Source organism: Pezoporus occidentalis, unplaced genomic scaffold (genome assembly GCF_034315485.1).
Source record: "Pezoporus occidentalis ecotype Australia unplaced genomic scaffold, CSIRO_AGI_Poc_V1 ctg23, whole genome shotgun sequence".
In the NCBI taxonomy this organism is placed as follows: domain Eukaryota; kingdom Metazoa; phylum Chordata; class Aves; order Psittaciformes; family Psittacidae; genus Pezoporus; species Pezoporus occidentalis.
This window is the reverse complement of record NW_026914180.1, coordinates 5,761,616-5,775,206: the sequence shown is the minus strand read 5'-3', so window position 1 is coordinate 5,775,206 and position 13,591 is coordinate 5,761,616. Positions and strand designations below refer to the sequence as shown.

Below are 13,591 nucleotides of genomic sequence, written 5' to 3'. Positions count from 1 at the left end.
AGAATATTTAACTTCCATTTCCTTTCCTTACCAATAATTATATTTAATCTTCCTTTTAAACTTATGCCAAACAATTAGAATCCAGAAGTCTTGATAACACCAGCTGTAGCCCTCAAAGACTTTTAACAGACAAATTAGGCTTCTTGGCAAGAATGCACCTTTTTACAGTGTTTTTGTTGCAGTAAGTAGAGCTGGCAACATCTCTAACCTGCATCTCTACATTATTTCTGAGTGATTTCTCTTTTCTATATCCTTCTACCCTACTTGTTGACATAGGTTCTAACTTGTGTGGTTAATTTTTCAGGACATACAGTGTAGGTGTATGAAGAATGGAAACTAAAACTTCCCCAGAAATTACTAGCTACTTTTCATTTTTAGTTAAGAGACTAAACTGGATTTGTATTAGCTGCAATCAACAAACCTATTACTGTTAAGTGCACAATAATGAGTCGCTGGGTCATTATTATTTTAATCCATTATGATTTCTAACTCTGATTCCAAAGCAGGGCAGCACTTCTATCGCTTACATATCACCTACCTTTTCCAATTATCTGAAGTGCAATCAGACAAACAACATAAAAGATTTTAAGAAATTACCTCAAGCAAAAGAAGTTTTCATGTATGATTGTTAGAAAATAATCACTATAGTTAACTATTTAAAAGACCAGACTTTAAAAGCGATAGGAAACAACTGCTAAAGGTGCTGTGTATTGTGTGGCATCATAGGGATTCTGGCTCAATATTTCAAGTACTGAAAGTAGATATAAGTAGCCAATCTAACTAATCGTGTACTTGAAAAAACTTTTGATGATGACTTTAAAGAATGACTTAGTGGGGGTAGTAACGACTCATCAGTCATATATAACAGGAAAAAAAAACAACAGAGCTAAAGCCATTCTTACCTGTGCTTCCCCAAGGTCATTATTTACCACAGTGAAGTTCAGTCCAAGTTCTTCCACATCCCCTTCATAGCTCTTGAGAAAAAGCAAATTTTTATACATTTCTGGATCTAACGAAGCTAAATGATGAATGTCAACATCAGCACTTGTCCCCAGCAATTTTGAGAGGAAAAAACTAGCAAATGGCAGCTCCACCAGCATATTTTCATAAAGAGCCTGAAAAACAAAGCAATTAGAAGCACATTAGATTTTACTTTTGTAGATGTAAGAATTCTGAACGCTGTTGTCTATTTCTCAACCTTTTGGTAACTCCTAAATTCAGTGGCTGAATACGATCTTCTGGTATGGCACTAGCCCATGTATTGCAAAGATTTAAAAACATTCATCTGAAGTTTGAAATTTGGATATTCTTGTGAAATACCAAGTCCCACATTTTACAAACTAATTATGTGGTGATTTAAAAAGGTCACCACTTATCTGTCATTAATCTTCTTGTCCTAAGTATGAGAGCAAACAGGAAGTGTTATCAATTGCACAGACTGGCAAGAAAAGCCAAGTTTACTAAAGGACAATGCAAATGCATCAGAATGTCTTCCAAAAATATTTAGCATTTCTACCTGCATTAGCATCGTCACAAACAATATTTTCCCATTCATGATACATGTAAAATTGTCTGTCCAGTAAAATTAACTACGTAAAAAACAGTACATTCTAAACTAATCCAAACACATTATTTCTCTTGCATGTTGTACAGATCCATCACTGCATATTTTTGGTGAATTCTGCTGCTTAATGGCATCAAACCACCCTAATTTTCTAAGCCAAGAGCCTACCAGTTATGACTGTACCATATGTCCAATCCCTCCTACACCTGGCACTGTTTTGACCTTCAAAGGATTACTGAACCAAAAATGAGCCTGACTCAAATATGCAGGACTCACAAAAAATGTATTTTTACTGTAAACTGAGAGTTTCCCTAAGAATTTTCAAAAATGCACGAAACTCCAGCAATTCTACTCTCAGTTATCTGCTATTTGACCACATTTCCATACAATGCAGAGCAACTTTGTGTATTTTTTCATATAAGAACTTCTTGTCGTTTCTTTCCCATCAGTACTTATTTATGGTAGCTCTCAAAAGGAGAGATGGAAAATTCTGAGCTCAAGAGAGAAAGCATACCATACTTTAGAGAGAACCTACATGAATAAAGGAAAACCAAAACACTGTTGCCTTTAAAAAAACATTCCTGAAACATGGTGCCTTTGCATAGCCTTTCCCATTGTCCAATCTGTTTGCCACATCAGCATCTCTAACGACAACCAAATCTTTATACTATCATTAATATCACTGCCAGGCTGATCAGAAAAGACATCAACACAGCATTATTGTTTGTTCTCTTTTTACTCTTTAAGAGCAGCGCTTTGGCATTACTTAATTCCCCCATAATCTGCTGCATACTTAGAAAAGGAAGCACAATGAGGCAAAAAAAAGGGAAAAAAAATGAAAAAATGTAGCTATAATCATTCAATGATATTCTAACAAAGACGTTAAGAAAAATATACACAATTCCTTAAACTTTTGAAAGAACATTTCTGTGAGGTGAGTTAGACCTTCCAGAAAGAACTCAGAATAACGAGTTCAAAGCCAAAGGGTGCATTATATTTAGAGCTGTATGATTTATTCAAGGTGTAGAAGTCGAAATCCTCATTTGTATACTTGACTTTAAAAGCAAACTAAAGGGATAAATCATTAATTTGCAATGTATAAGGTCAGTGTTTGCTGTTCCTGCATTAGTAACAATAAAGCCATTGTAATTCCTTAAATATATCAAAGCTACCCGAATTTAAAATGGAATTCCATCTATGACTCATAAAATGTAAATGTAGAGGTGTAATTTTTTACACAAGGCAGGTTTAAGCCTTTAGAGCATTTAATATACAAGGACTAATAAATGATAGCACTAAAAACTATGATCACATCAGCTAAATGGATTATAAATTAAATTTCCATAATGTATGCAACTGAAATACAAAAGTAGACATAAATCAAGGTATTTTCTAAACACAGGTTAATTACACAAATTCAAAACCTGTCTATTTTTTATGTAAAATAATCCACTTAGCATTTTTCAAGCTGATCTTAAGTCTCAGCCACTTGCAACACTTGATCCTAGAAGCCTATCAATAATTCCTTGTCAGGAAAAAACAGCAATAGGTATATTGAAGAAACTTGTATGTTATTTTTCAAGTGTCTGTCTTTTATGAGTGTTTATTGCTAGAAATTGTGCCAAAATGATTTGAAATAAAAAGGATTAATTATAGTAGAAGCTTTTTAATATAAGTGAGTGCAGCTGCAATGCAATTAATGCAAATTGTGATGCTATCAGGAAAATAAATGTGAACAACATCACTGGCTACTTCTGTTTGCTGCCAAATAACTTCAGTAATTTACTACATTAAGAATCAATAAAAAAATAATGCATTTCCAATGCATCACTATTAATCTTCAGGTAGTTCCAAAGTGAACATTTATAACTTCATCTAAAAACTATATAAAGCATTTTTAAATAAACTAAATTGTGCAACTTGAGAATAACTTTAATTACTCCTTCACTTAGCTAAGTGATTGCAATATTACGAAAGTAATTTTTTGAAACAAGACGAACAGTAATCCTTTAATTAGTTTCCAAGTCAAGCTATCCTAATAAAGTTTGATTAAAAAATGCACTAAAACTCTGGTAAATAAAATCATGGTAAACTTCGGGTTTGTTTCAAAGAAGTAAAAGATACCATTACAGTTCCAGCCCTGCACAGAGATGCAGAGAAATACCGTGTACAACTGAACACGAGTAAACAAACCAAAACTTTATTTTTCAGTTTCCATCCAACTTCCCTGTATCTCAGTCAGCATAAACTAATTAAATTACCTGTTGCTGCTAGAAGATGTGATTCCACCCATTTCTGACAGAGTGATGAAACAAATTAGGTTGCTGATTCAACTGGGTTTGTTTGCAAGTGGAGTAGTCATGTAGTAATGGTTACGCACATTGGTTACATTACAACATGCTGAATAAGGTTATGAATTTTCAGATGATTTGGGTCATGCCTTGTCTGGGGTGTTGAGTTTTGGGTTTGGGCAGGGCATGGTGAATGTTGGTGGACACAGCATGTTTGAAGCTGAGGTTTCTTTCAAGTCAGAATCTGATTCAGCTCACAGCTACAGCTGTAACTGGGTAGAACAGCAATGCCATTTGTTTCACAAACCTCAGAGCAGCCAGTTCCCCAAGGAATTGAACCATAATGAGTACTAGTCTTACTCCATTGATCTAACGACCAAAAGGAAGAGTCACTCCTTCTTTCTTTCCTCTTATGATTTGTCTTGGGGAGCTGTTTAAACTACCTGATTTTAAACTTAGTTTTCTGTCCACTGACCTCTCTGAACCACCCTTCTGCAACATCAGCATAAAGGAGGCAGGAGCCCAGCACTGGTGACAGGCAAGGGAATAGTGACCACCTCTTACAGAAGTAACTGTCAGATTAATTAGCTGCCATATGAAGCTGCACCATCAGAATATATTTATGTATGTACTTTAACATAATACAAGGTCATGTTCTCCCCACAGAAGCAGTCCTCTGTTTTCCTCCAGCAGCCAGTGAGTAACAACAGTGAAGAAAGAAACTGGCTTGTTCTTGGAGGGAGGCTACTTCTTTCTGTTTGACTAAGTCTGAAGTTCCTGTTCATACACTGCTTCAAGGGATTAAAGTCAGCAAGTTTAACCAATACATATTTTAAAACTAACCTCAAATTTCAAGTACTCTTACGCTTTGGTGAGCCTTTTAACTCCTGTGGTCATCACCAATGGGCCCAACACCATTTTATGTGATGAATTCTCAGAGTTCATGTTTCCAGCTTTCCTATCTAACGAGCCCCTTGACTTCACTGTCTACTATCCTGCAGTCCCATAAACTGCTATTTATGTAAAGCAAAAAATGCAGATAGGAAGTCATGAAAGGAGCAGTTGGTGGTCAAACATGACATTCGATTTCTAATTTCTAACACTGGGTGGGAAGGGGAGGGCAAAGGATGACACACAACACAACAAACACCTTAATAGAGTCTATTATACCTCTGCCTCCTCAAAAAGCTGGGAGTATTAGGATTTCACTTCCATGGAAACACAATCTGGAGATGCAAGCTTGGAGCAAGAGACCAGTCTGAAGCAGAGACAGGGATGTCTACATCAAGGGCATTCACACAAGCCACAAGAACTATAATGCTCATAGGGTGATGCATTCTCAGTAGCTAAAAGATTAAGCCTGCTGAAAGGGCCAACCTGAATTTCCCAGCACCATTTCAAATGCCTACAGGATGCTCTTTAGGCAAAATTACGACATCTCTAGATAACCATTAAAGCAAGTTAAAAGCTTCTGAAACAAACAAAAAAAAGGCAAACAAGTCTAGCTTTTCAAACAAATTACTTTGGCTACTCTTCACCCCAGTGTTGTCCAATTATCTCACGATATTTGCTAGCCTTTTCTTTTTTTTTTAGCATTTGGGGTTTTTTTTTGTTGGTTTTTTTTTTTAGTAAACGGTTAAAAGAAGTTTTTCCTGGTTAAAAGGCCAAGAGAAATTACTTCACTATGGAAGAAGTAATATTCAGTAAAAATAACCTCATGCACCTCCCTCTCACTCTGTGTCTGAATGCCTGGAGAACACACCAGTATATTAAAAACAAGCAAAATAACAGAAGACCTACTGCGGTTAATAGTTTTTTGACTTCACACACAAAACACAGTCTGGAGTCTACTGTTTCTCTTTTAAATAATATTAGCTACTTGTGATTACAGTACAGTTCAATTATAATTGGTGGCAACATGGACTAGCTACAAAAGCCTCTACTCCATGATGCAGACCACAGCTGGGTCATCTAATGAGAAAATATTCTCATCTACTTAGATATACTGAATGCATTCATTAAACACCTGTGATGTGGGGCACAAGGAACGGTTCTTTAAGGCAGGCAACTTTCAGAATATAGACTGGCAATCAGTAACTTTAATATATTATGGAAAAAAGATCTCAGCTGGAAGGACAACTGTACACAGTACATAGTAAGAAAGGAAGAAAACTTACAGCTCTCTGGAGAAGGAGGTTTTTTTTTCTTGTTTTCAAAATAATGCAAGTAAATATCTTACTGGGACTACACAGGGTAACTATCACAAAATTATATAAGCACTACATGGTGACACAAGGTATTGTTCAGGTATGATCCCCACATTTAGGAAACAGCTCTTCAGAAAGAGAAGACTTTCTGCCACATTTTAAAATGACAAAATTAAAGCCAGTCTAGTCACTGCAGACAAATTAGCTATATAGAGGAGAGGTTTCATGAGCATTACAACATGTTGAATAAAGTTCAAACTGTGTAAACAAATTCACAGATGAACCAACTAAACTTCCCTGACTGTGAGGCAGCTTTTGTGCCTACACTTACATTTTCAGGTCTACAATTAATTCTCTCATTTATTATTTTAACTAAAATCTCTCAAGGAAAAATAATTAATCAGTCATTGCTCCTACTTTCCATTAATCCTTTACAACCCAGAACTGTATTTTAAAACATAAACAATGCTAAAGTCATACCCCGAGAAAGACACACAGTACTGCCTGGGCTGAGGCAGTAAACAACTGGGCTTAAATTCAGTTATTTCCCTAATCAGCCCCCAAGACCATAACCCTTTCAATTTCAGTCATTTTAAACAGATACTATTAAATAATACTTAGCACTTACAGAGTGCAATAGATCTTCAAAGCTGTACAGAACCATTAATAAAAATGATAGAAAAATAGCAAAACCATTAGAACTTCCTTCTACCTTATTATTTATACCCTAGAAATATCTCATCACACTCACAAAGCTTTTGGGGCAGCAAAGCCTTTTCTACCACAATGAAAAAGATAAAGCAAAAAATATATTACATTAAAATTAACATGTATTTGTATTTTTGAAGCATTTTTAAAGCTAGCATTTAGTATAAGATAAAGTAATTTCTTACAGATATATTTCATGTGCTTTAAAGTGAGGAAAAACAAACTGATACTAATGCCAATATGGTAAAACAAACGTAATTCTATCGTGTGTCACAATGCAGAGTACATCTACTGCCTGGTAGCTTTAAGTTACTGTTTCTCAGTTCTCAGAGCAATATAATAGCAGAGATATCTAGATGCATTTCTATCACCATAGTAATGGAAAAATCTGATACATTATCTTCCCTATTCAACTGTAAAAATTTATCCAGAACTTTTTGTTCAAATAATGGATACCTTTTCTGTCTTTTAAAAAAGCAGGAGTCCAAAATTCCACAGCTAGATGCTTGTGATTAAGGCTTCTGAGGGAGCCCTATTAACATCCCTTGTAGCAGTTCTAGTATCTTCACATGTATTCATTTCCCCGCCTCCCAAAAAATAAAGCCTTTTGTAAGCCGGTTTTACTTCCGACTCCCCACCTACTGGGAATTGGAAGGTCGGTAAGTACAAGTCCATCGAAGTTCCAGAGACGTGGGGGTAGCAAGACTCAGATACAAAAGGCCCGCCTGACAAATTTGCTGCAGTCAGTGTAAATACCCGAAATGGACTGCAGGTGCATGATAAGCATAAAGCAAACTCACAACTGACTCATGAACACATTACCATAACAATGTAGGAATTCATTTCCAAAGACTCCATTGAAATATATCAAGTATAATGACCTTGACTTAATTTTTAATTTAAAAATGTAAAGTCATGCTCGCACTTTTACTCTAAGAATTTAGGACATATGTAATTTTATTACAGAATTTTTTACTACCAAAATATAGTGCTCCAGAAATGTCAGTCCTTGAAGAAAACCACCACTTCATCAGCTTGGTACTTACTTTCTGTTTTAATAGGAACAATTCTAACTTTCACCATGTGTAAGATATAAATTGCTGTCAACATCATTTGGGGGGGTTTTGAGGGATGGGAGAGAGAAGGACAAGAGCTACCTGTGGATGCACTGGATAACAAAGTTACCATTCACTGCTGAAGTTCCAGTAAAGGCGTAATAGATTTTCTTGTCTCAAATTTAAACGTAATTTAGTAAGAGCTGAAGATAAAAGATGGAGCTGCTTCTAAGATAAATCTGTATTTTAACAGCAGTGAAATTAGTCATTTTTAAAGACCATTCAAGTAGAATAAAGAATTTCAGTAAATATTCCAAACCTAATTGATTGAAATGGATGTAGGTGTTCCCAACTGTGAAAAAGGATCAGGATACCATTACCACACACACTGTTTATTTATTCCCTGTCTAGGAACCTGATTTAGAGGCAATAAAATGCAATCAGTACACAAACCAGAAGCAGGAATCATCTGCTAATGGAACTTTTAATTGAGGAGTGACCACTGACATGAGGTAATTCTTTCCATGCAGAACTCCTTGCAGAGACCTCTATGCACTTCATCAGGGTAAACAATCACTAACATATGCATTAAAGAAAATTTAAATACATTATGACCCAATAAATATCACAATCCATCAATACACACTTTTCTTTCCTAAAGATTTAGAGTTACAATACCACATTTCAGTAGTCTTTTAGTACTAGACATGTGTTTACAAGGTTGCTACTAACATAGCTATTTGCAATCAAAACATAATTGGTTATGTTAAATGAACCTGTACACAAAGGAATTGTCAAGCTGAACAACCATGTCAGAAAATAGATTCAGATTAGTTTACATCTACATTCATAAATCATGAAAAAACTTCCATAAGGTGTCAATTTTGCTCTTACAATTGTGTTTCTCCATTGTAAACATATAAGAGCATGCCACTTTACATGCTAAATTTCTGGTCTGATTCCATTTTCAGACGATTCAGGATTTTCTGAGACAAATGATCATCACATAACTTGCTTTTAAGCAAAATGCTGAGTCTACAAAATCATGTACAGGGTTACTAAAATTAATAAAATAAAAAGTTTATACAAATTACCTCCTCCTTGTGTCAGTATCACTAATTCCATACCTATCTTTCCAGACACTAGCAGTATGAGTTGTGGCTGCAGTACTAATCAATTAAGAGTATACTCATTTAAGCCAAACCAAAGTGGATCTTAATTAATTGGGCAGTAAGCAAAAGGAAAGGGTAGCCTAAAAATCAGAAGAAGAAAAAAAGCCACCCTTCAACAATCAGAGAAACAAAGGACAAATATCAGCACAATGCTTGACGCAGCATGCTATGAAATATTCAAGTATACAAAACCCAATTCTTCTCATTGCAAAATTTTCTTGTTTTATTTTCTCCCTACAAGCTTTTGGCACAAAAAGGGCACACAAATATATATAACCAGAAATATTTGCTTGAAGGTTTTGACTCTATATGTGCAGCTTATTCATGATTCAAGAGTTTAGGATCTGATCCAGATCTTGCTGTAAAAAGACTCCCATTGATTAAATCTGTTTTAGATAAGGCCCAAGGATGATCGAGTACTATTGTAGTTTCTCTGCAAAATGTATACTGTGGACACTGCTAATCTTAGGATTACACCTTCCAAAGAGGAATCATATATTGCACAACAAACGATCACAGCTCTATTCAAAGTTACAAACAGTAACCAGAGGACACACTTAAGATATAGAAAAATAATCTTAGCAATAATTAATGGCCCCACATTTACTATAGGGTAATAAAATTTGTATTTGATCTACTATTACCCTTCAAATGCTTAATTTTACCAAAAGACATACAACTTTTTTCAGTCATGTGTTTAACAACATTTAAATATCTACAGAGAACAGTCCATTGTATCTTAAATCAGTACAGTAAGCTATAAAATGTCATATGCAAGTAAACAAGTTAAACCTTCATCAATATAATATCCACCAGGCCACACAAATTAATGATCAAAGATTAAACCTAGATTACCTCTTCTATCCGTCATCAAAACAATGATAAAATTTCAAACAGGGTTTACTCGGACCTTGCTGCTTCTTCTATCTGGGTCCACAAAGGAAGAACTCATTTCAAAACACATTCTGCTCTTTATACTGCTTTTCCAACCATTTAAGACAAAAGCTAAGTCTTGGGAAAAAAATCTAAATCTCTTCAGAAAACTCCCAATGCCTTCCAAGGAGTGCAGATTCTATTGCTTATAAAAGAGACTTCAAATTACATTTCAAAGATACTGCGTATGTTCTTCAGCAACATCTATGCATGACTCACTAATGCTCTTCAATATGCTGGAATAAGAGAAGAGAAATGGAGATGGTAGCATTCAGTATAAGCAAAGATCCTGGATGTATTAGGGAAAAATCACTGGGCGTCATAGTCAGTTTGTCAAAGGTGCAAAGACAATTATTGCAAAACATATTATATGCAAAAACTAGCAGGTTTATGTCAAAAAGGAAGAGGAAACCGTAAAAATTATCATTCTGAGCTGTCTTTAGGCTTCCTGCCACATTCTTAAACTAATGCTGATACTTCATGAAATTTAAGTAAATTGTCAAAAGAATTAGCTACTTGATGTCAAGCAATTCAAAATGTGAAGAACATCCTTTTCCACAGCATCTGCCACATTAACATCATTGAATAAATGCAAATGTGAACTGGAAATGGAGAAAGATAGTAACGGCATCCAAGACTGAGCTGAGATTTGAACAGTGAAATTCAGATTTTAATACTGTATCTGTCACTGTTCTGCTGATCACTGTTTCTGCTGAAATGGTTAACAGGCATTTCAACCCTTCCAGATTTTCAGCAGGCCATTCAAGAATCAGAATGGAGGAAATCCTTTTAAGATTCCCAGGTGTTGCTTCCAAACTTCCCTTCTCTGCCTATGCTGCTTGAAGTTTTGGCAGCCTGTCAAAATAGCAACTTTTGTGTTCTCCTGAGCCGTCTACTACCCTGGAAGGCTGCAGCAAGGAAGTCTGCACATGGAAAGACTTTCAGTGCTGCCAGAACAACTACTGCACGTGGAAAGGATGTTAAACCAAATCATGTGCCTCCCCACAGCCCAATCCCACCTACTGAGAGAACAAAAGAATTATGACAGCCCACCCATACTTCTATGGCACCACACAGAATGACTAGACTTTACTTTCCAGAGAGGATAACAAAGATGATCTGGGGCTGGAACACCTCTGTGTGAACATCCCAGACAACCCAGGACACCCTCAGCTCTCAGGTGAAGCCTGGAACTCAGAAAGTCACTGCTATGCTTCCAGTGGGTGAAACTGGCAAGTTCAAGTTGCAAACCCCGCAGTAGTTGGAGACTGCTACCAGAGGAGTGCACGGGTAAGCTGAGCTTTCACATTTAAGGAAGAGAAAGGAAAAAGCTTAAAAGGCACCGCTGTTAAAATAATATTTACATTACAGAGTTAAGTCACTGAAAGTTGAGAAATGTAAACTTTGGAAGTGTTTGAGTAGCTGTTGTTTAAGCAAACTCATTTCTGCCCCCCTCCCCCCCCCCCTTTTTTAATGAATTATTTCAGACAACATAAGCAATTGCATGCTCACATGGTATTATTTCTACAAAACCTTCTGCTCATTCAGTGATAAGTAAAAGTTGCATGGACAGCCATGCAGTTTATACACTTATATAGATTACAACTTCTTCAGTAACTACAAAAAATACACCCCACATTGTCAATAATTTATCTAGGGTTAAAATAATTTTTCAGATACACCATTTTTAAAGGCAAGTTTTAAATTTTCAGATATTTCTGCTTCTGAACTGATCTATTAACACAGAAGATGTCAAGTTGTCAGAAAATTCCTGATGGGAAGGAAAACTGAATTAGGTATAAACCTATGGTACTGAAAGTTAAATGCATTTGGGTATTAGTATGAAATGGTTTCCAAGAGACAAAGAGTTTCTATAAATTATTATATTTTAATGTATTTGTTTTCTGATAACACTGAAACTTCTTATGTGAGAGTTTTTGGTGGCAGCACTCTTTACATACTGGTTTCCACAAATAAGAAATTGCTGTGGATGCCTGATCGCTTCCTTTGCATTAGATCTATTTTGTTTACAAAGGGGCTTTTAATAATCCACTATCGCTCTCAAATAACCCTGTGCAAAGCATCAAATGGACACATTTTTGAAAACGGATGAGTGAGTATTCAATAACTTAACTAAGATCACAATACCGGCAGGTTATGAATATCATGGTCGTGCCTTATCTTTCTGTTTAATTCATCAAGTCTCTAAATACACTACTAAAAAGGTGTCTGTGCACCTGGGTAGGGGTAATTATTAATTAACACTGTCAATTCTTACCTTATGTAAACATACTGCAAATACAAAAACAATTTATGTTTTCAAAATGTTAAATAATAGATCTTCTGATTTTAAAAAGACAAAACCGAAACTATACTTGTAGCACTCTATGGGAGATAAAACCTATTTTGCAACTTCTGTCTTTATGCTAGTATTTGAAATCCAATTACAGAAGGCAATGTGTTGTTTCAACAGAGGGAATTAAAGACTCAGAATTACAGTTTTTTTAAAAATAGTATTTCAACAATTGAGCCCTACCCTATTCCTTAGATAAACACTAAACATTTTTGAGTGAAGTAACTTCCTCACAATACCACAGCAGTATTTGCTTCCCTGATCCAAAAATCTGTAAGATGCAGAAAGAAAATGAAGCCTTGGATACATAACATAGGTCATAATTACAAACCATTGTATTAGTAATGAATCCATCTCTCATTAAGAGCAGGACCATCCTTCAGAGATTATATTATCTTACTGAAATGGTTGATTTGAAATTTTCATTATTTAACAAGTTTGTATATTGAAATAGTTAGGATGCATTAGCAGGGAATTTGCCTACAAAGTGGCAGTTTAATCTCAATCAGTTGACTGGCAACTTCAAAGAAGAGCACTCTGTTTCAGCAACTCAAGGTTGCCAACAACATCCTCTTAAACCACTTCCAGCTATACTAAAAGTACATCCAACTGTATGTTAAATCTCATTGCAAGCCAGCAGGATTTTAGCCTCCAAAACACTTGAGGTAGTTAAATGGGACTTCTACATCTTAAATAACTTCAGGTTTAGATAGCTAAGTAGCAATCAATACATTTTTTTCCTGAATTTGTATTCCAAACTTTGTCCCACAATTATTAGCTTTACAAAAATTATTTCAAGGACTCAGAAGGAAAGTGCCTCAGTACTAAACCTGACCATAAAAGAAAACTGAATGTAATGGATGTTTATAATGTCGGGGTTTTTTTCTCCCTGCCACTTCATTTATCATCTAGCTCAACAAGTGTATACTAGTCTTTGAATATTCAAACCACCAAAATATCAAGATGCAAAACACACAAAAAACCCCAAGAAGAGTAAGTGAAAGATAATTTGCATATGGCATTAAAGTATGGTAAATGCTCACAGAAAATTTTAACTACTAGCAAGAACTGTGCACCTCATACAACTAGAAACTGTTTCTGAAAATATTAATTTCCTGTATTCCAAATGATGAAAACATAACTGCAATCAAATTCCGGAAAGCTCCAAGTTAAAAATCCCCATAAACAGAGCAGTTCTATTGGCTTTAATCAACTTAGCTTTAAGCAAGAGGCTAAACACAGGAGCAGAGATATGCACACTTTGCTCAGCCGGCAGTCACAGTATCTCTAATTCTCTTGTATTACTCA

The 13,591-nt window shown here is 35.5% G+C and overlaps 1 protein-coding gene across 2 annotated transcripts in view; it reads right to left on the bottom strand.

Annotated features, from left to right (window-relative positions):
- UBE3C (ubiquitin protein ligase E3C) overlaps nucleotides 1–13,591 on the bottom strand; it is a 74,232-nt gene that overhangs the window by 13,359 nt on the left and 47,282 nt on the right. For both annotated transcript variants that reach the window (XM_062621491.1, XM_062621492.1), the window contains one exon: nucleotides 903–1,115. In XM_062621491.1, coding sequence (XP_062477475.1) covers nucleotides 903–1,115 — 213 coding nt within the window. The remainder of the gene's footprint in view (nucleotides 1–902; nucleotides 1,116–13,591) is intronic.